This window comes from Bactrocera oleae, chromosome 6 (genome assembly GCF_042242935.1).
Source record: "Bactrocera oleae isolate idBacOlea1 chromosome 6, idBacOlea1, whole genome shotgun sequence".
Lineage (NCBI taxonomy): Eukaryota > Metazoa > Arthropoda > Insecta > Diptera > Tephritidae > Bactrocera > Bactrocera oleae.
In genome coordinates, this window is record NC_091540.1 from 19,327,437 (window position 1) to 19,348,935 (window position 21,499).

A 21,499-nucleotide genomic window follows, 5' to 3' on the forward strand; every position below is an offset into this window, starting at 1 on the left:
AAAAAAAAAAATAAAAATAATTATTTATATTTATAAATAAATAAATAACAAAAAAAAAAAAAATTGTGAACAATATTATATACATTGCTTTTATACAATTTAATTTAATATATTCCAAAGTTCAATTTGGCACACAAAACACAAGTAGGATTGCATATATATGTATAAAGTACATTGATCTCTTATACGAGCTCTCATTGTCATATACTAATTCGCTTACGAACATAATAAAGATATAAAAAAAATTGATATTGCAATTTATGCATAATTGTTGAAATTAGCAATACAATCGAGATAAATAATAAATAAATAAATACCGTAACAACGAAACACGCTATCTTATTTAATCCGATTTAAAAAAAAAAAAAAATGAAATTAAAATAAACCGATTTACTAATTCTCGTATTTAGATAAAAGAGATTACGCGTTACAATTACGAATTTCGCTTAAATTTAATCAGTTTACACTGAGAGAAATCATTTGATTAATTGAATTTTTTTTAAATGAACGCAGATTCGAAAGATTCTAAATCTACACAATTATTAAGAGTACCAAAAATGATTTCGGACGAAAAAAGTCCATGTACACCTGCAGAAGCTACACGCTCAAAGCAAGGTGCTACAAAACAAAAAACGGGGAAAGACATTACATACAGTAAATTCATTGCTGAGAGTGACAGTTTGATAAGATACTGCACTCGATTTTCATCTGCTCCGATTCAAGATAATTCTGAATCATTCAATCAAAAAAGAAAATCTCGACAATTTTTGGATACGTCTCCAAGCTTCATATGACGCCATAGTAGAATCTGACGAGTCAGATCTACCAGAAAATTTTAAGTCCTCGGCTTACGCCAAATATGAAAACTGCTTAGACCAGTTCGAAGACACAAAAGCAATGATTTCCGATCAGCTTAAGCTAATAAAAGCAATTGCACTTACTCCACATCAGCGAGTAGAGTTGCCACAAGTACAAAGTCAAGAGGCAAGTTCAGGCATCCATCTCAAGGTGCCCGCATGTGACACAGAAATATTTCATGGTGGTTATGAACAATGGCCGTCCTTCCGGGACATGTTTACAGCCGTTTACATGAACCACCCAAAATTATCAAATGCACAAAAATTGTATCACCTTCGATACAAAACAAAAGGTCAAGCAGGCGTAATAGTAAAACAGTTCGCACTAAATGACGATAATTTAAATTTGGCTTGGGAAGCTCTTAAATCAAGATTCGAAAACGAAAGGATATTGGTCGATAAACAAATATCGATATTAATGAACTTGCCAAAAATTCAAAGGGAAACAAGTGAAGAATTCATCAAACTTCAATCCACTGTTTCAAATTGTTTGTCGGTTTTATCGACACAAAATATTCCCACAGACAGCTGGGACCCAATACTGGTAAATATATGCACCGCCGATTTACCAGAAAAATCGTTACTTTTGTGGGAGCAATCGCTCTCATCACGAAGAAAATGCCCCACGTGGCAACAAATGAAAGATTTCCTAACTACCCAATATGAAATCGCCGAAAGGGTAGATAAAAAAATGGTCAGAACAAAACCCGTTCAACATGACCTAAATAGAAGCTTCCACAGACCCCAAGCCATTAGCAACTACAATTTAAATAGAAGCTTCTTCAAAAATCAAACGTTCACATCCGAACAGTACAAACAAACGTCATGCGAACTATGTACAGGGGGGCATAAGCTAAAATCTTGCGAGAGATTCAAAAAATTGAATAATATCGACCGAAACAATTTTGTAAAAACAAAAAGACTTTGTACAAACTGCTTGTCACATGCGCATACACTTAAAGAATGCGAAAGCAAATTTAATTGCGTTTATTGTCATAAACGACATCATTCTATGCTTCATTATTCAAACAGCGCAAATATGAAAAGAGCCACGGGTTTAGTTGCAACAGCAAATCCCGAAGTGCTAAATCCCGAAAATTGCCAAGAAGCACCATGCTGCTCAAAGGCATTAAAAACCCAAACGCTACACAGCGAAAATCAAAGTAGAGTACTACTACCAACAGCAGTCGTCTCCATCGAACACCGAGGAGAACTGTTTAAACTTAGGGCCTTAATAGACCAAGGATCACAACGATCATTCATAGCGTCTAGGGCTCAAAATAGGCTACAACTGCCAAAAAAGCTATCCAATTTTGAAATCACGGGAATGGGCGGAAGAGTAGTCCAAAACTCAAATAAAATCTGCCCCATTACCCTAATTTCCCCCCAGCGGATAAGCACATACAAGCAGAAGCTATAGTCTTACCGCAACTTACAAATATGCTTCCAAGCTATCACATAAATAGCAAGCATTGGCAAAAGGTTTCACACCTAAAGCTAGCAGATCCCAACTGCAACACTCCCGCTCAAATAGACCTTCTATTAGGCAGCGATTTCATACCACAGATAATACTCGAAGGTATTGAGAAAATTTCAAATACACTTCTGGCACAAAATACTATTTTTGGGTGGATCCTAAGTGGACTAGTTTCGAAACCAGTTACCACCATGACCACTCAGGTTGAGGAAATCTCAAACGAATACCTCAATTCACAATTGAAAAAATTTTGGGAGTTAGAAGAACTCCCCCCCATATCAATCACAACCCCTGAAGATCAGTATTGTGAAGACTTTTACAAAGCCACAACTACTAAATCAGATAATGGTCGGTACGTCGTACGACTACCACTAAAACAACAATTTCCTAACACACTCGCCTTAGGTCACTCTCGCACCTCTGCTATACAGCAGTTTTTAAGTATGGAAAAAAACTTACTTAAAAAAGGTGAGCTTAAGCCAGAATACGATGGCGTGTTAGAAGAATACCTCCATTTAGACCACATGGAGGAAGTAAGCCCATGCGAAAAAATCATAAATGGCAAATATTACTCATTTTACTTGCCTCATCATGCAGTAGTAAAGCCAGACAAAAAAACAACTAAAGTAAGAGTTGTCTTTAATGCATCAAGATCCACCAGCTCGGGGAATTCCCTAAATGATATTCTATTTACGGGACCCACGCTCCAAAAACTCCCAATAGTCCACTCCGCGACTATAAATTAAAAACAGTTACCTTTGGCGTCAACTGTGCTCCATATCTAGCCATTCGCACACTGCACGAATTGGCAGAAAACACCAAGTCAGAATTTCCTCTGGCAACCCAGGTGTTAAAAACACAAACGTATGTAGACGATATCTTGTCTGGAAGTCACAGTCTTCCACAAGCATACGAGTCACTATCACAAGTGATACAAGCCCTAAATACCGCAGGGTTTCCGTTGAAAAAGATAACGGCGAACCACCCTAATATTCTAAAAAATATACCACATGAAAATTTGTTAGATACTAATTTCCTTAAATTCGAAAAGGAAAGTACAACAAAAACTCTGGGGATCCAATGGAATGCGATATCTGACCAGTTTTCATACACTACAGAGTCAATATCTGCATTATCTGCCATAACAAAGCGGCAAATTCTATCCTCTGTGGCGAAACTTTTCGACCCCGCAGGATGGCTTTCGCCAGTTATGATACAAGCCAAAATTCTAATACAAGAATTATGGTTAGATGGTACCGACTGGGACGAACAAGTAAAACCACTGCGTTTAGAAAAGTGGTCCCAGTTTGCGAGCAATCTACATGATATCTCACAGATACAAATCCCACGATGGGTAAATTATGCCCCAGAGCACAAAGTCGAACTACACGGCTTCTGTGACGCTTCTGAAAAGGCATATTGCGCAACTATATATGTTCGCACACAAAGCGACAATGCGACCACATGCCACTTACTAGTAGCAAAAGCAAAAGTGGCTCCTTTAAAAACAATAAGTCTACCACGACTTGAATTATGTGTAGCGCTACTACTGGCCAAACTCGTGTCCATCGTACAAACGCAATTAAACATGGCACAATATAAATTATATCTATGGTCCGATTCCGAAATTGTACTAGCCTGGTTAGAAAAACCACCACATGCATGGAAGACGTATATTTCAAACCGAACGTCTCAAATCCTTGACCTAGTAGGATCAGCCACTTGGCGACATGTAGCCAGTGCTGACAGTCCTGCTGATCTAGGTACAAGAGGATGCAAACCCCTGCATCTTGCCACCACCACCCTCTGGTGGAATGGCCCCCGGTTAACAGAATCTCCCGATTCTTGGCCACAATCGCCCATGCGCAATATAATTGCTCCAGAAAGTCGAAAAATCGACTCTTTTCACACAACAGTGGATGATACCTCGAACGATTTTCATCGTATCCCCGAGCACTCAGGGTAATAGCTTACATGCTCAAGTTCATAGAGCGACTCAAAATTAAACTTAAGGGAGTAACTTCATTACACTCCCAATGCGATACAGTGACGCACCTAGACTTACAAAAAGCAAAGGTCGCTCTTATCGCATCTACGCAAGCGCGTTACTTCAGCCGAGAAATATCATTACTAAGAGACTTGAAGCCGATAGATAAAAAGAGCTCACTCTTAGTCTTAAATCCATGCATTGACACGAAAGGAGTACTCCGTGCGAATGGTCGGCTTGCTAATTCAAGCCTGACGTATAACGAACGACATCCCATAGTTCTCCCAGAGAAATCGCAACTTGCCACCTTGTACCTTAACTATGTCCACGTGCTATTGCTACACGCAGAACATCATGCAACAAATAGTCCGTCAAGAGTTTTACATTCCAAGACTCAAGCCCAAAATAAAGAAATGCATTTTCATGTGCAAGATCTGCACTATGCATAAGCAGAAGATGCGAACGCAGATTATGGCAGCACTTCCACCGGAACGCTGTAACTTCGCTCTGCCTTTCACCATTACAGGTGTCGACTTTGCTGGGCCTTTTCAGATAAAGGCATTCATGTTAAGGTCTCCCACCCTCATGAAAGGCTATGTGGCTGTCTTTGTCTGTTTCACGACAAAAGCAGTGCACCTCGAGCTATGTACGAATCTGACAAAGGAGGCTTTTCTCGTGGCATTTGCTCGCTTCGTCGGACGACGTGGTTTTCCGTCCAAACTCATGAGCGACAATGGCAAGACATTTATAGGAGCTCAAAGAGCCACAGAAAAACAGTTCGTGAATTTTGTCAAACAAGTCTCACCTGAAATTGTACAAAAGTACGCTCCCCAAGGTATTAACTGGCAGTTTATCCCTCCAAGCGCTCCTCATATGGGTGGTTTATGGGAATCAGCTGTAAAAAGCTTCAAATCCCACTTAAAAAAAGTAGCTGGAAACTACAAGTTTAATTATGAAGAATTCTCGACCTTATTAATTCGAATTGAAGCCGTTCTTAATTCACGGCCACTAACGACACTCTCGCAAGATCCCTCAGATCTCACAGCCCTAACTCCAGGGCACTTTCTAAAAGGAGCACCCATTCTGGCCATACCTGAGCCAGGCGTGGAGTCGCTATCCTTACAAAATAGATGGGAAAGAATTAAAATTCTCCATCATGATTTCAGCCGCCGATGGAAGGAGGAGTATATAAAGGACCTTCATAAAAGGTACCGCTGGAAAACTCCCGAAAAGGCGCCAAAGCTTTGAGATTTTGTTTTAATTAATGACGATTGTCTTCCCCCTACAGAATGGCGACTTTATCGCATAGAGAAGCAACATCATGGTTCCGACGGTCATATACGAGTAGTTGACCTCCGTACTCGAAACGGAACGCTAACCAGACCGCTCGTTAAACTATGCTTCCTGCCAATCTCAAATAATAGCGAAAACGCATGTAGTAAACCATGCGTTTAATAATACCTACAAGAAAAAAATCGAAATATCCGTCTAAATACTCGAAAACAGAAATAAAAAACCGCAAATATAATATGACAAATTACAATCATATATACTAACAAAATAATGGGTAGACTAATACGATCACCAAACCAAATAAAGTTGGTCACATATAGAAAGATATCCATACTCTATACCACTGAATCGTAACTAATCACGCCTTTTTCTCCATACAGATAGATATGAATACTGAAATGCATTCCACCCCAACGCCAACAATGCGATCGGCCGTCACTGTGCCTCGCCTTGGGATTACGCCAACCGCGGCGCCCCGAACACCAGCCGCAACAGCACCGTCAACCACCGCTCGTAATAGTATTCGAGCATCCGCAGCCGTTCCGTATCCACCTGAGGCGCCCCATCGCATCCGATGTCCCCTTTGTTGCCGTCCCCACAAGTTGCAGCACTGTGGGCTCTTCAAGGGCATGTCGCCGACACAACGCCAGCAGGTTGCCCAGGCGCATGGGCATTGCAACAATTGTCTGGCACATACACACACGACGCAGGAGTGCGACTCAGGTGCTTTGTGCCAAATGTGTGGCAGGCAGCATCACACGATGCTTCACCGTACTCCGAGGCGAGAGGTCAGTCGGCAGCCTGCCCCACGGATCCGCGGCGCAAACCGACCGCAGCAAGCCAATCGTGTGGCACGTCGCTGAAGAACGGCACCCTGATTGGAGTCCAGTCCATGGTGTCAGCAAAACGTAGCACCGACTAGGCGTAGACCGAACTATCGCCGCACGTCCGGACTCAGCAACGTTGTGACAACGTTGCAACAGCTACAGCGACTGCTAGGCTGAACATTCGCCTAGGGGGGCCGGGATGGCCAAATGAGTTACAATTCCCGCCCCGAAGAACTCAGACACACCACACACAAGATAACACTGGCACACACACCACACCTGGAAACAGCAAAACACCCACACACCACACCAGACAACACTGGCACACACACCACACACAACACCCACACACCACACAAGGATCTCTACACAACACACCGAACAAAACATCTGTCCTCGAAGCGGACAGGCCTCTTCTCTCAGCGAATTACACCATTTCTTTGGCGCGCGTATCAATTTATCCCGGCTATCAACCATTTTTGTTATACTCTCGCAATTTGTTATTGCACAACGTTTTTTATTACCTCTCCACTGGTATGCGACCAGGGAGTGCGTTAAGTTAACACTTTGTAGTTATCAAAAAAAAATAAAGTTTGTGAATAATTTTGAAACGAAGAAACATACGATTTTAATTTGCGGAATTTGAAGTGAAAAGTAAGTGGTGGTGTTAACAATAGATAATATAATGATTACTGATCCCTTGTTTGATGTTTTTCTCATATACCTAATAAATTAAATTTAACCGGTGAGAACGGTGGATCCTGGCACTGATTGGTCTTCTGACATATCTATCAATTAGTATTTTTTAAAAATGATAAAATAAACTACCATAAACAATTAACATAACCCCACTTTCCAATTGGTTCCTCACTATATAACGTATAAAAGTGTGTGCGTATATAAAGTTTTGAACTTTTGAAATTTTTCTTTCTATATACTCGTACATATGTATATGGTACGGCTATTTTCAAAAGCGTTTTATGTAAGAATAATTAATGTGATAAATAATTATTATAAAAATACAATTTTCCTAGACTCTCTTACAATTTTTTTTCAAACAATATTCGTCGTATTCCGAATGTTGCCGCCGTGTAAAACACAATACGGACGAGTTTCGTCGCAACTGTCAGTGCTTGTCAACTGTTAGTGCTTGTGAGTCTAAAAAAATATGGATCAGGATGAGTGTCCACAAATTTAATGCCCTTGTTTGTTTATTAAAAGACAAGCTCCATCGCTGTTCGAGAAGAGAACCGATAAATGAAGAAACACGTTTGGGAATTACATTTTATATAATTAATAATTATAGTTTATATTAGAATTTATCTCAAGGATGCTGTCTTAAATTTCTGGCATGTTCTCACAAAATTGGACTTTCAACGGTGAGGAAAATTATTTACGAAACTTGCGCTGCAATTTGGAATGAATTACACAAAGTCTATGTTGCTCAACCAAACCAATCAGAATGGAAAAACATTTCTGAAAGGTGGACTTTACATTTTTGCTAAATAATAAAAATTGTTTCTATTGCATAAATAAATTTTTTTTTATATTAGTAGATTTTATATAAAAACCGGAATGCCGCACTGCCTAGGTGCTAATGATGGCAAACATATTAACATAGTTTGCCCGAGACGTAGTGGTTCACTTCTTTATAATTACAAAAAAACGTTCAGCATTGTTCTAATGGCAGCTTGGGACTCCGAATATACATTTACTTGTGTTGATGTTGGAGCAGTAGGAAGTCAAAACGATGGCGGAGTTTTCGCCAAAAGTGCTTTTGGGAAAATGATCTAAGAGGAAACATCGTATTGTTTCGATCACCTTCCGGGTAATTAAATAATCTGAATTTCGGAAATAACTTAATTTTTTATGATAACAAATAATACTTTCCTTATTTAGGTACAAATAAAGACTTCCAGTATTTCTTTGTGGGGGACAATGCTTTTCCACTTAAGAAAAACCTTATGCGTCCATATCCTGGTCGCAACTTGTTTCCTCTGAAGCAACACTACAATAAAAAGCTATCTTCCGCCTGAGTTTACATCGAAAATGAGTTTGGTATATTAGCGAATAGGTGGAGAATATTACATAGCAATATATTTATGCAGCACCAAAAAATATTGATAGAATAGTGTTAGCAACAGTTGTGCTACATAATTATCTCATGCTAGAAAGGAGCTCGGGATATTTTACTGAAGAGTTGGTGGATCATTCGGAAAATGGTGCTTTCGTTCCTGGAATTTGGAGGCTAACAACTTCGCACAATCCAACTTTTCGAATTTCGCAAGCCAACTGTTCAAGCGGAGGCGTTTGCTTCGAGAGACGAATTGGCGGAGTATTTATTTAATAATTAAGTAATTTTTTTGTGAAATTTTATTCATTTTTTATTACATATTTTTTAATTCAGTAAAATTCATATAAAATAACAAAAAACGTTGTTATTTCAAAATAACAATTGCACTACAGAGTAACAAAAAACAATTCATAAGAAATATGTAAATATAATGTGTGAAAATTCAAATTAAATACTTAGCAGACTAACGCATTGCACTAAAAAATTAAAAAATAATAAATTTCAAATTATTTCAGTCAAACAGATGTAATTTCTAGTTTCCTAATTCACAATACACTACGGCTACTACTTTCGTCTCAATTTGTCGTATGCGTTGAAGGGTTAGGTTCCTCGCCAACCTTTTGAATAACAGTGACGTTGCATTCTCATGTTCTGTGGGAACGGCTGCAGTATCCACGCATTCCTTCATCATGTCAGTGAACATATAGTTAACGTCATCCCTTGCTGTCTTCCTTTTTTTGTTTTGGCGCATAATAACCTTCTGGGGAACTATTTGTTCTTGTACTTGTTGAAGCAGAACACTCTATTTCTTCCATAATTGCGTCGAAAGTCCTTTCCATCGTTTCCTTCAGCTGTCTTCTGTAAATATTTATAATACTTTAGAATAAAGTTTATAATAAAATAGGCTTTTTTTGCCTCGCCCGGAAATTAATTATTATAGCTACTTCTTCCCAAATTTGGGTGTTTTTTAAACACATTTTTGTAATCCGGTGATGATAAATTGTATAGGCACTCATATTTACGTATTTCCTCTATTAATTGTTCATTTAAATCCATTTTATTTGCTTAGTGCCACCTAGTGCGTACTTCGCGGTTAAAAATATCACAATTTTGAAATTGAAATGACGAAACCAAACAGAAACAATCTTAACATTGCCAACGCATACATTTTCTTGAATTTGTTTTGAAAGATTTTACTGAAAATAAACTTTCTTTGAGCAATGGCAACATTAGAGAACAACTAAAGTGTTGTTGTTGTCACTACGGGCATAACCTTTGGCAAATTTTATTCGGACGGTAAGTACTGAAGGGCGGCACGTCGACACTCATTCCAGCATTACCCGTGATGCGTGCCGCGTTTTGAATACCATGGCTCAGTCACCTTGTGATATGACTGATAATTCCTCACCTCACATCTATTTTGAAGATCACGAAGCTTCATACGACCGCACCGGTATCGAAATGGTGTATAGTATTTGTTTTTCTCTGCCATTTATCTATATAAAAACCAATGTTATTCTCACTACCAACCTACCAAGTCTACCACGTAAACGGACTTGCTTTTAATTCCGCCAAGGACCTTCAATTCGGCAGAATTCTTTGAAATTAAATTGAATCATTTAAAATATTTATTAATAATTTTTTTTACCGATATTTATTTTTAAAAATCTGCTTGTAAATTAATAAACTAGCAAAAAGCTTACAATAGAAAATAAGTACATGTATGTGCAAAACATATTAAATTATAACGGAACTATGTACTCGTATAATTATGCTGTCGGCTTAAAGTAATCTTTTAACTTAATAAACCGAGAATATATTTTAATCATTTTAATATTATTTAACAGCTTTGTTCTTTGGCTTTCTTTTTATTTTAACTTCTGTAAGAATCTATGTATGTAAACGGGTTAGGTTGCACTTGTAGTACATATACAAACATATGTATATTAAGTTGTAACCATATAATTATAAACTTTTTTTGCGTAATCAATATATTATATTATAAAATTAATCGATAATTGATATTTTTATGAGCTAAATAATCAATTTTAAACAAATAACTAATAGGACTTACAATAAGCACTAAATAAGAATTATGAAATATTTTAATCAATTATTTATGCTAGACGAACCTCTTACAATTAATGGCTGGAATCACTTAGTGTTCTTAAAAGCACTTGGAAACTTTAGTTAAGAAATATCAATCACAAAACACCATATTTTAAGTATTTAAATAAAATTATTGTTAATGTCTTTATGAATGCTTGTTTTCATTTCTCATCGCAATAACTCTAATTTTTATAACATATACGTGCTACATAATGCACGTTTAGTTTTCGAAGCAAAGCGTTGTCATAAAAATACATACATACATATATACCGTTTAGACGACTCTAATATTTTATTTTTTCCTTTTATTCATTATGAATATTCTACTAGTCAGGCATCTGTTGGGTCCCACCGAAAGGAATATTCGCCGATATTGATTCCGTATACGAATTCGGATCATCTGCTATATAACCGACTTTGATAGTGATATCTATTAAATTAGAAAGATTAAAATACATTATTACCCATTTCATATTGTTTAGTAACCGTATGTATGAAAGTAACACAAACAAGTAAGGAAGGGCAAAGTTCGGAAAATACCGTCAGGTGTTCGCAAAACTTTATTTAAAAAAATGTTGCAAAAGAATTCATCATTGACTGTTCGACGAAATCGTGAATAGATTACATTTAAATTTGGCATTTTAATAATTTACATAAAAGGTCATAGACTCACTTAGTTTTATTACTATATTTTACCACGCACCAGCTAAAATTATATTAAAATTATAATTAAATGAGATATATGTGATATAAACTAATAAAAACAAAGTGGTTCTAATCTGTGAGCGTACACTGTATGTGATATATAAGAGTCGAGATTATTCGTAGATCAATTTCACATATTTTCGGCATTAAACTATAGTCTATCCAATATTATATGTTCAGTTAATTTTGCTAAGACCGATATATACGGTAAAAGGCCCACCAAGGAAAGCCTTTTAATAGGTATAGGTATAAAAAATAAGGGTAGTATTGACCTGATTTCATTTATTTTTGGCATTACTAATAACAGAAACAGTTGCCCTCTGGTAGGCGTGGTTGTAGTCCGATTTCGCCAATTTTCGCACTGTATGGGAAATAATCAAAATTATCATATGTACTAAATTTGGTTGAAATTGGTAAACTAGGTCCGGAGATATGAAATTTTACCAAAAATGTGGGCGGTGCCACGCCTGTCGTTGACCCCTGCTCCTATAAATACTCTTTGCGCCATCCTGGATGTAAAATTTAATGATGCATTTAGTTATATATTTATCGAAGTTTTAGTAGTTTTCGACAAAATCGTTATATGGGGAGTGGCCGTGGTTATCACCTATTTTTACGCTGTCGCAAGGTGTCAAAATAAATTATCCTGTAAAAATTTGGGTGATACAGCTTGGTTGGTTTGGGAAGTATATACATTAAATCTTAAGGGGGCGGCCACACCCACTTTTTAAAAAGTTTCAAACCACATTTTGTGGCAATGGTCCGATTACGCCCAACTCTTCCTTCCTATGTTGCCAAGGAACACGTGGACACAGTCAACCGGATTTCAACTATTAGGTGATACAAACAACCGTTTGATGAATTAAACTATTATACTCTGTGACAACTTGTTGCAAGAGTATGAAGATGCTTTCTGAGTTTCACATACCATCAATAATATGTAAGCAGTAAAGTCAACCGCAAGTTTGAAAATCCTGATATTAGTTACATATATGAAAGAACGGGAAAGTTTCACCCGATTTTATCTATTTTATGCACAAAGATTCACTGTTATTGAAGAATCACGCTCTCTCAATTTCATTAAAATAACTCATATAATGACCGATATACGCGTTATAAATTCAACTGGAAATTCAAAGAACTTTGTATTAGGTATATTTGGCTAAGGGAAGTATTCACCCGATTCAATCCATTTTAAATTTTAATAATATATCTCACAGATCGACCTATATTTTCGATAAATTGTTCGCAGCAGGCACTGGGTTCCATATATTCAGTTTCTGGTATGGGTGGCACACTTTAAACGCATTAATAGTGCAAAGTTTTATCCGGATACATTCATTGGTGATTGATTTGCCTACTGGAAAGTGAAAGAGTCAGATGCAATTCCGATTCCGATTTCCCAATTTTCGCACCGCATCATGGGAATGTTAGGATAATGCTATCGTATTTGGTCGAGTAGGTTTTGAGGTATATGATTAAACCTATCAGTCGGCATGACCACGCCCACTTTAAAAATGTTTTTAAACCGCAGATATCCCACCATAATTCAATTTGTTGTACTAAATAACAGTCTTTTATCTTATTGTGGAGCTTAGTTATGGTTTTCGATTATTGGCGTTTTTGGGCAATAGTCCGATTCCGCCCATCTACAATACCAATCATACTCTTACGGTGCCAGGAAACATGTGTACGAAGTTTCGTCAAGATATCTTGATTTTTACTCAAGCTACCGCTTTCATGAATTATTCTGATCCATATCTGCCTCGATTAGTTTTAGGTGGTACAAACAACCGTGAGGTGAGAAAAACTGTTATACTCTGTAGCAACATGTTGCAAAAGTATAAAAATATTAATTATATAGTATTATAGATATTCAACAACAACGTATGTAAATTGATAATTTCTAAGAGAGATTGATAGACTTCTCAACACACTTTTCTCAAGCTTTCAGCTAGGGTGCTAATTAATAAATCATTTTGATTTACACTCCTATTAGTGGTAAGTAAGTGCCTTCATTCGAGGGTATGATGCTGAAGAGACAAGGCGTTTTTCGTTCGGGCGAGTAAGAGAGATTACAATTATTTAACTACATTCAAACTAACCTATTGAAAGCATTTTTGCACAAAAGCATTATTTTTCCTCGAGTCGCAGCCTTGTCTCTATGTCTTGGGTTAAACTTTGCAAACTTATTTCAATTAAATTTAAAGGTCTTTTAACCGTACAAAAACAAAATTTTGAACTGTTTCTTGTAAGATAAAAATATCACCAACATTTTTATCTTACAAGAATTTAAAACTTTTCTCGTTTAGACTTTGGAGAAAGTATACTCTCTCTGTACGTTCCTGTATGTTCTGTTAATAGCGATTTTGCTGTTAGTGTATGTACAATATATAGTATGTATCCTACTTACACCTTATGGGTATATATCTATTGGGTGTGTTCTGTTTTACATCTTAAAATCTAATACAATTTATCTATGAATTTGAGTTAATTGATAATTGGATTTAGTTTGGTTAATATTTATTAAGTAAATTTACGTGTGCCATCTGGCATATTTGGGGACGAGTGCTCTTTCGCTAGATATTAGAAGTGAATATAGATATTAGATATAAATCGAACTGTATTTCGGATTCTTATAGAAAAATATTGTTTCTTAAATAGCGCAAAAAAATAGTTACAACAAATTTTAAATGTGCATTAATTACGGACATAGAGCAAAGCAAAAGCAGAAACATAACCACAAAAACCCAAAAACACAAAACACGAGTACAAAACATAAAATAATGAATACTCAAAGTAATACAACAAAATGCTTACCTCAAATATGTATGTCAATTGGACTTAGGCGAATGAACTAAATAGCAAATAAAAAAACAAATAAAAAGTAAATGAAAAACATGTTTTCGATTATGTTTTTTGAATTTCGATATAATTTTATTATCATTACCATTTTTTCAATCGTAATCATTCATGTTTCTTGACTGTTAAGAATAAAGAACTAAAGTCACTTAAACAATGTAAATACAAATAATTATCATAATGCTTATAGACACACTTAGCAGCATTATAAACGGTAGTTGTATATAAAGTAATGAATTTTAATTTCTTCTTTCCTAAGCTAACTACAACTAATTAATTATGTATACTTAAAATTATACGCAAGATAATTAAAAAGAATAATAATTTACAAAAAGTTTATTTTTATACCTAAGCGAAATAGAAACGACATTTGAGTAACGGTTTCTTATGGGGTTTAGTGAAATGTTTCTTATAAAGTTTTACTTTTGGTTTTTTAATTTATATTTTATTTTAAATTTCTCTTTGCTCTCTTACTATATTTTTTGCGCTACATATTAACAATTTACAAAAGTTGATTATGTTTTACTTTTATTAATTACAATAAATTAATTACAAAATTATAATATTTGGTATCCGTTTTATTTTTTCTCAAAATATTCCTTTGCTTGTCGACTGTAAAGGGTTCACTACTTTTTTTCGTTTTCGTTACTTTCGATACTTTACAAAATCTGTTTTTGGGTTTGTTTTGGTTATAAAAACGTTAAACTTATGTGAACATATTTCTGCTTTCGACATTTTTCGTTAAAAATCGTAATTAATGTTGTGTGTTAGTTAAATACAAGAAAATGAAAACGACCTCGCATTTTCAGTTCAATAGTGACTCCCTCATTTGTTTTCAACAGCAACGAGGAGAGTGTATTTAATTTTCAAAATATAGTTGGTATATAAATTCTTTTGCTTTATTAGTATATAATTATTTCTGTAAATATTCGTGTATGAGTCGATTGTTTCTTAAACATAGGACAAAAATGAAAAAATATATACTTTATATTTACACTTTTATTACAATAGATGAATTTACTTCTACACTGGAGGAAAATACGCAATATATTCAAAATGTTCACTTTGTTCTTCATTCACAAACTCAATATTAAATTTAACGCCTTATGGAAAATAAAATGAAATAATATATATAACATAAATTTATTTATTTAAAGTAGGAAGGAAACTTTTAGTTTAGAAATCCTTTAGATTAAATACTGTTGTCTAAGTCGGCGGGTTGCAACGCTGCAAAACCGAAGCACTCAGAATTACTGTGTGCGCAAAATTTTCGAAAAGTCTCAATCAATATTTCAATATTTCAAAATTGCAATTTTTGTTGAATTTTGTGCTCGCAAATATCGTTCTGTTTCGTGGAGTTTTCGCTATCATTTTGATTCTCGCAGTTCTGTCGGCATTAACACATTTATATATAACATATTTTTATGTAATATATATGTACTATATGTATTCACACATTTAGGTGTGTAATTCAAATGTATAATTTTAGGAATTGGTGTAAAAATAGAGGTAAACATCTCAACGGCACAACTGACTAGGCTCAACCCACTGCTCAAGTTCACATTGATCACACTTAGATATTTACTTATGTACATACTTATGTCTGCAAATGAGCACTTTCACGGCTCGTCACAAATCGTGTCTACTGCAGTCGATTTTCAGTTCAATATTATACTCTTTTACTGAACGTTTTCACAATTTTCAGCAGAAATTAAATAAACAATATGTTTTTGAATTATAATTAAACAGAAATCGCTAAATTTCGTTATTGTTAACAAGGAGTAAAAATAAAAAACTAAACGGAAATCATACAATTAATAGTGGTAGGTATTTGGCCGTAGATTGCAACAAAAAATCTGTGAAAAAAATCAAATCATAATAAATAGATTATTGTTTTGCTAACTGTGTGTATTTGCAAATAAAAATTGAATGGCAATACTTCAGTTATATTTCAGTATATTTGATAAATCAACTTTGGAGGTAAAGTCAAAAGAATGGGAAAACTATCTAGGTGGTTAATGTATGACTAAGGCGCGGCTTGGGCGCGAGTATGAAAGTAGGGGATATGAAGGAGTTACGAAATTAAATAGAAAATTAAACAAAAAAGTCTAAAGAACTAGAACTAGAAAAGCCTTCAACTACCCAAATACCAAACCACAAATATTAATAATGCAGTGCATCTAGATCTCAAGTGTTAATGAATACAAAACAAAAACTAAAACTCAAACCAAAATGTTAGATTGGCAATACTTGCATAAAACAACTAGCAGAGATAAACATCTAGTTTAAAAAGGTTCACATAGGAGAGATTTCGCTTAAATTTTGTATCCTAGATATGACACGTGGCAATTTAGTCGTACAATGCTCCGAAGAAATTAGTCAAATGAAACGATCTACGGCAGAAAAATTGGTGTTCTATTATCAAAATATGTTTCTGAATTTAATTTTTTTGTTTATCAATATTTCTTCTCTCGGTTTTGACTGTGAAGGGGTGAGGGTTCAAATGGATTTCGTAAGTGTGACGTTTATGAACGACCGTTGTGTTGAGTTTGTCAGTTGGACTGAGATGAGATAAATTCATTAAGCGATTTGCGAAAAGATGCCGCTGAAGATATGGTATGTATCATTAAAAGGCACTAGTGTTTATGCCATTATGATTATTTGTTTTTGTTGTTTTTTGTTTTTTTAGAATTAAGAGCGAGGCTATACGAGTACCAAAATAAAAAGTATTTGTCAAAATCTCATCAATTTAATGATTTCATTATGTGTTACAACTATTTACTGTCTATATGTGATATTAATACGTATGTGTGTATGTGAGTATGTGTCCATGACTTGAAATAAATAGAACGTCGAAGTGAGTTGATGAGATTATGTGGGCGTACCCATGTCTGCACACACGCTTACACCCGAGTGTACCCAAGCATATGCATGTGTGTGTATGTATATGCATGTGTACTGTGTGTGGACGCGAGCAAGAGAGCCTCTTATTTTCAGAAATATTACTATTACTTTCGTAATTTCACGTTGGATTGCAGTATTTGTTAGCATTTTGTTGTTGTTCTTCTTTATTTCAATGATTGCAAGAATATTTTAATGCATTTCCTCTAAATCTGCTTAGAATACTTGTATATAATGTTTTTTGCCTTCGCTTATGTTTTTTTAATTCTTTGCTTGTAAATAAATATGTAAACTAAAGTTAATAAATAATTTAAAAATAATAAAATAATTTTAAGTGGTATTATTAATGGTAAAAATTAAACTAAACAAAACAACGAAAGAGCAGTAGAAGTAAGAGGAACAGAATAAGTAAACAACAAGGAGAATATATTATTGAGTAAAATAAACCTTCTATAGCACCGTTATTTTTACAAAACAAAATCGTACGCTAAGTTTTTGCCTTTCTCATGAAGTTTTAACATTTTTTTGTTTAAGTGCGCTATTCCGTTATTTATTTAAACTTACGTCGGTTGAATTGTCAAATCGCTGAATTTGAAATGTTTTTAATTTAGTTAACAATATTAGTCGTTGGAATGTGTTTTAAAATTAATTGCGAAATTTAATTACTTCATTAATATTTGTGTGTATGTGTATGCATTTAAGTAGATTTGCTTTGATACGCAAGACAAAAATCGCATAAAATATGAGTCCATATTCATATGCGAGAGTATACATATGTACATACATATGTATCCTACATATCCACACATATTTATGTACATATGTATGTATGTATGTACGTCAAAGTAGTTGCTTGTAGGTGTTTTAATTTGATTTTGTACTATTTTTTTCTGTTTCTGTTTGCTTTAGAAAAGTTTTACAGCGACACATATGTATATGTATTGGATTATACTTATATATGTGTGTGTGTGTTTGTGGGAAATTGCGGTTTATCGCTTCCTACTAGATTTGCATCCAACAAATAAATAATTATTATGTGTTAGCATTTTCTATTTTATCAGTATTATATTGTTTATAACTAATTTTTGGTTTATTGCGCTTTTGTAAATGTTGCTGGGTTAGTGATCTCGTGTATATGTGTGTGATGGTGTAATTGATTATGCATGAGTATGTATTTTTGGTATATTTCGGAGATAGGTAAATTGCAAACATTCGATTCGAATGACATACATATGTAAGTGTATTTGAGTATGCATGAGTTTTCAATTTTCATTAATTTCTTCCATTTCGCATACTTTTGTATTACTCTTGAAGGAGTGTTTCTTTTTTATTTGCAAAAAGTATTTATTCAAGTTAAACCAATCGTGATGCTATAGAAAAGCCTACTTTAGCAAAAATAAATTCCCAAATACTTCGAGAAACATTCTTGTTCAATACTGTACGTACTGGGAGATATATTATTGACTTCCTTGCGGTCGCAGCGTTCACCGATGAATCCCTCCGGGCATCTGAAATTGAAAAGTAAAACGATCGATTATTAGAAGCAATTTCTAGAGTTATTTGCGATTGTTTGCAATTTCTACAAGCGAATTGGTTCAAATCTAAAAAGTACACACTTGTTTCCAATTTGTCATAGAAATACCATACGCCTTAAAGACCCAAGTCTCCGAGCAAGTGTTTTTCAAAACTTTCGCTTTTTTGCAGGAGCAAATTCGATGAACCCATTTTTCGACTACTTTTCCCACTAAATCAAGTCGTATGTCATGAATAGTACGTTCAACATGACTTCTAAAGCTTGAAGGAAGTCTGGTTTATTGTTAAAGACCAATGACTTCAAATAACCCCACAAAAAGTAGTCTAATGGTGTTAAATCACAACTTCTTAGAGCACATTCAATGTCTCAATTTCTTGAAATTATCGTATTTCCAACGACACTTTGAAATCATATCATCATTATTGCAAAACCCTATTTATATATAGATGATCAGGTTGACGAGACGAGTTGAAATCCGGGTGACTGTCTATCCGTCCGTCTGTCTGTGCAAGGGATAACTTGAGTAAAAATTGGAATTTCTTGATGAAATTTGCCACATATATTCATTGGCACCCTAGAGAGGTCGGTATGGCAGATGGTCGTCTTTTTTACACTTCTTCATACGCTGTGAAAATGGATAAAATCGGAATGTATAACTACGTCAACACCCCACATAATGGTTATGTTGAAAACTACTAAAAGGGCGATAACTCACTGAAAAAATGCACCACAAGCATTAAATTTCACAACAGAGATGGTGGGAAGAAGCTTTATAGGAGCAAGTGTAGAAATTGGAGAATGGACGTGGCACCCCCAACCTTTAGGACAAATCCTATACCTCAGGACATCTGATTCTTTCACTTTACAGTATACAAATCAAACATTAATGTGGTTATCAGAATAAAGCTTTGCACAAAAAATTCCCTGGATATATTTAATCTTATACTCAACATTTTTCGAAATCGGGCCATAACTTTGCAGATATATCTGCACCCAAGAGCCTTTGGCTGATTTTTTACCGAACATATCAGTCATCTATTAGGTCTAGTATTTAAATTCGGGGAAAATATTTTTGTGATTACAGCATGCTCTTTTGCCAAAAATAAGTAAAGTCGGGTCAGTGCCTCCCTTAGCCCCCATATACCTAAATAATTTAAATATTTTCAAACGTTCGGTTGACTTCTATCGGTTAGTATGTAAGAAATCTTAATGAAATTCAGAAATAATCTCTTTCTAATAACAGTGTATCTTATTGCCTGTGATTCTAAATAATTAGAGCAACACTTTACACATTAATTAAAATAAATACGAAAACCCGATATATATATACTTTACCTTGCGAGAGTATAAAATGTTCGGTTACACCCAAACTTAGCCCTTGCTGACTTGTTTTGAATGCAGCTCTGATTCACTTATGTTGTAGCGTTTGAATTTATTGTTTTTGTAAATAACCATGAAAGACGCCTTATGGCACAAACAGTCACCGACGCAAAACCGTGGACCAAATCAGCTGATACGACATATCTTATGAGAGCGCAATGCAAATGAACAGTCACCACCGCTTCTACCGTCCGCTTCAACAGACTGTACGGTAGGTTCTCCGCGAAAATTGGATTTTTTTCGGTAAGTGCGGAATGGAGGAATGTCGGTGACTGTTTGTGCTATTAGTGGACCGCGTAAATGTAGATATCAATTAGTTTAGTTAAACAATTCACTTCGACTACCATTTGAGACACCTACATGCGTAATACCATTTACCGATCAATTCATTCACCGCTTCATCCCTGACTCGAAACGAAAAGTCTCTTGGCTTAAGGAGTTTTGTTTACAAAAAAATCCTTGATTGGTTTGTCTAAATATAAATCGTCAACAAACACAAATAGACAAATGTACGGCCAGAGAGGTGAAAGCGGCATTGCAGGCGAGGATGTTGCGCACTCAAGTGGTGGTTGCCAGAGCTCCGGAGCGCTGCTTGCACGACATGTGTACATGTGTATGTGTGTGTGCTTTAAGTGTTCTTTTTGCAACAGGCAGTCAGTAGTATCATTCTAGACTGCTGTTGCATACGCACAGTGGAACGTTAGTGCTTAAAGATTTTTCAAGCCAAATGCACTACAAACATGGGTGTATACCAAACAACCAATAAGATTTATGCACGCAAATAACTACTCAAAACCTGCTTCTAGTGTAAAAAAGAAGTAATTATATACTCACGAAAATGAAATGAAGTGAAAAGGTATTAATTAGTATGAATATATAGTTTGTGTTATTGAAATGTTTTCCCTTAACTATTGAAATGGTGGCTAGCGCGGGTATAGTTGCCGCTATTAAATAATGTATGGCAACCGGCTACTGATCAAAGGTGCATTATGTATTATTATTATATTCCTCATAATAATTTATCGAAATGTAAACTCCACTAAATTCCGGTTGCGCACAAAACTTTGCGTGTTTTGATGTATGCAGATAATTTTTGAAAGCAACAAAAAATTTTTGTGGGATGAAACCCATCCCTACTAATATTATAAATGGCGAAAGTCCGTTTGTTTGTTACGCTTTCACCGCGAAACTACGTAACCGATCATTATGAAACTTTGTGCATATATGTCTTGTGGTATTTGAAAGGACTTAGGATATTATCAATTATTATTGAAAAGAAAATATATTTTTACGAATTGTGAAAAAATTATTTAAATCTTTTTGTAAAATAAATTTGAAAATATAAAACATCATTTTGGCAGTTATGATTGTTTGTCGAAAAATTTCAAAATGTAACCAAACAAATATGCTTAAAAGTGTAAGTCAGAGAAATTGGGGTTTTCTGGTTACCACCACTACTACGAGGATGATCATCACGATATAGTATTCGTTAA

At 35.1% G+C, this 21,499-nt stretch overlaps 1 protein-coding gene, 1 long non-coding RNA gene and 1 pseudogene across 10 annotated transcripts in view; 2 read left to right on the forward strand and 1 right to left on the reverse strand.

Moving 5' to 3' along the window:
* The first annotated feature begins 6,188 nt into the window (after nucleotides 1-6,188).
* On the forward strand, nucleotides 6,189-8,788 carry LOC138857737 (putative nuclease HARBI1; annotated as a pseudogene).
* Nucleotides 8,789-10,142: 1,354 nt separating this feature from the next.
* The window catches only part of vn (membrane-bound neuregulin protein vein), a 93,547-nt gene continuing 82,190 nt past the window's right edge, over nucleotides 10,143-21,499 (reverse strand). For 7 of the 9 annotated variants that reach the window (XM_014238936.3, XM_036360406.2, XM_070111003.1 and 4 more), the window contains exons 6-7: nucleotides 18,539-18,600; nucleotides 10,143-11,054 (exon numbers count right to left, since the gene is read on the reverse strand). In XM_014238936.3, coding sequence (XP_014094411.2) covers nucleotides 10,951-11,054; nucleotides 18,539-18,600 — 166 coding nt within the window. In that variant the 3' untranslated portion in view covers nucleotides 10,143-10,950. Of the gene's footprint in view, nucleotides 11,055-14,232; nucleotides 16,048-18,538; nucleotides 18,601-21,499 lie in introns of those variants that run through there. The other 2 variants (XM_070111007.1, XM_036360407.2) reach the window with 2 other exon arrangements.
* LOC118680513 (uncharacterized) lies at nucleotides 15,932-17,052 on the forward strand. The gene is made up of 3 exons (XR_004976065.2): nucleotides 15,932-16,014; nucleotides 16,136-16,807; nucleotides 16,881-17,052. It is a non-coding gene; the product is annotated as an uncharacterized lncRNA (long non-coding RNA).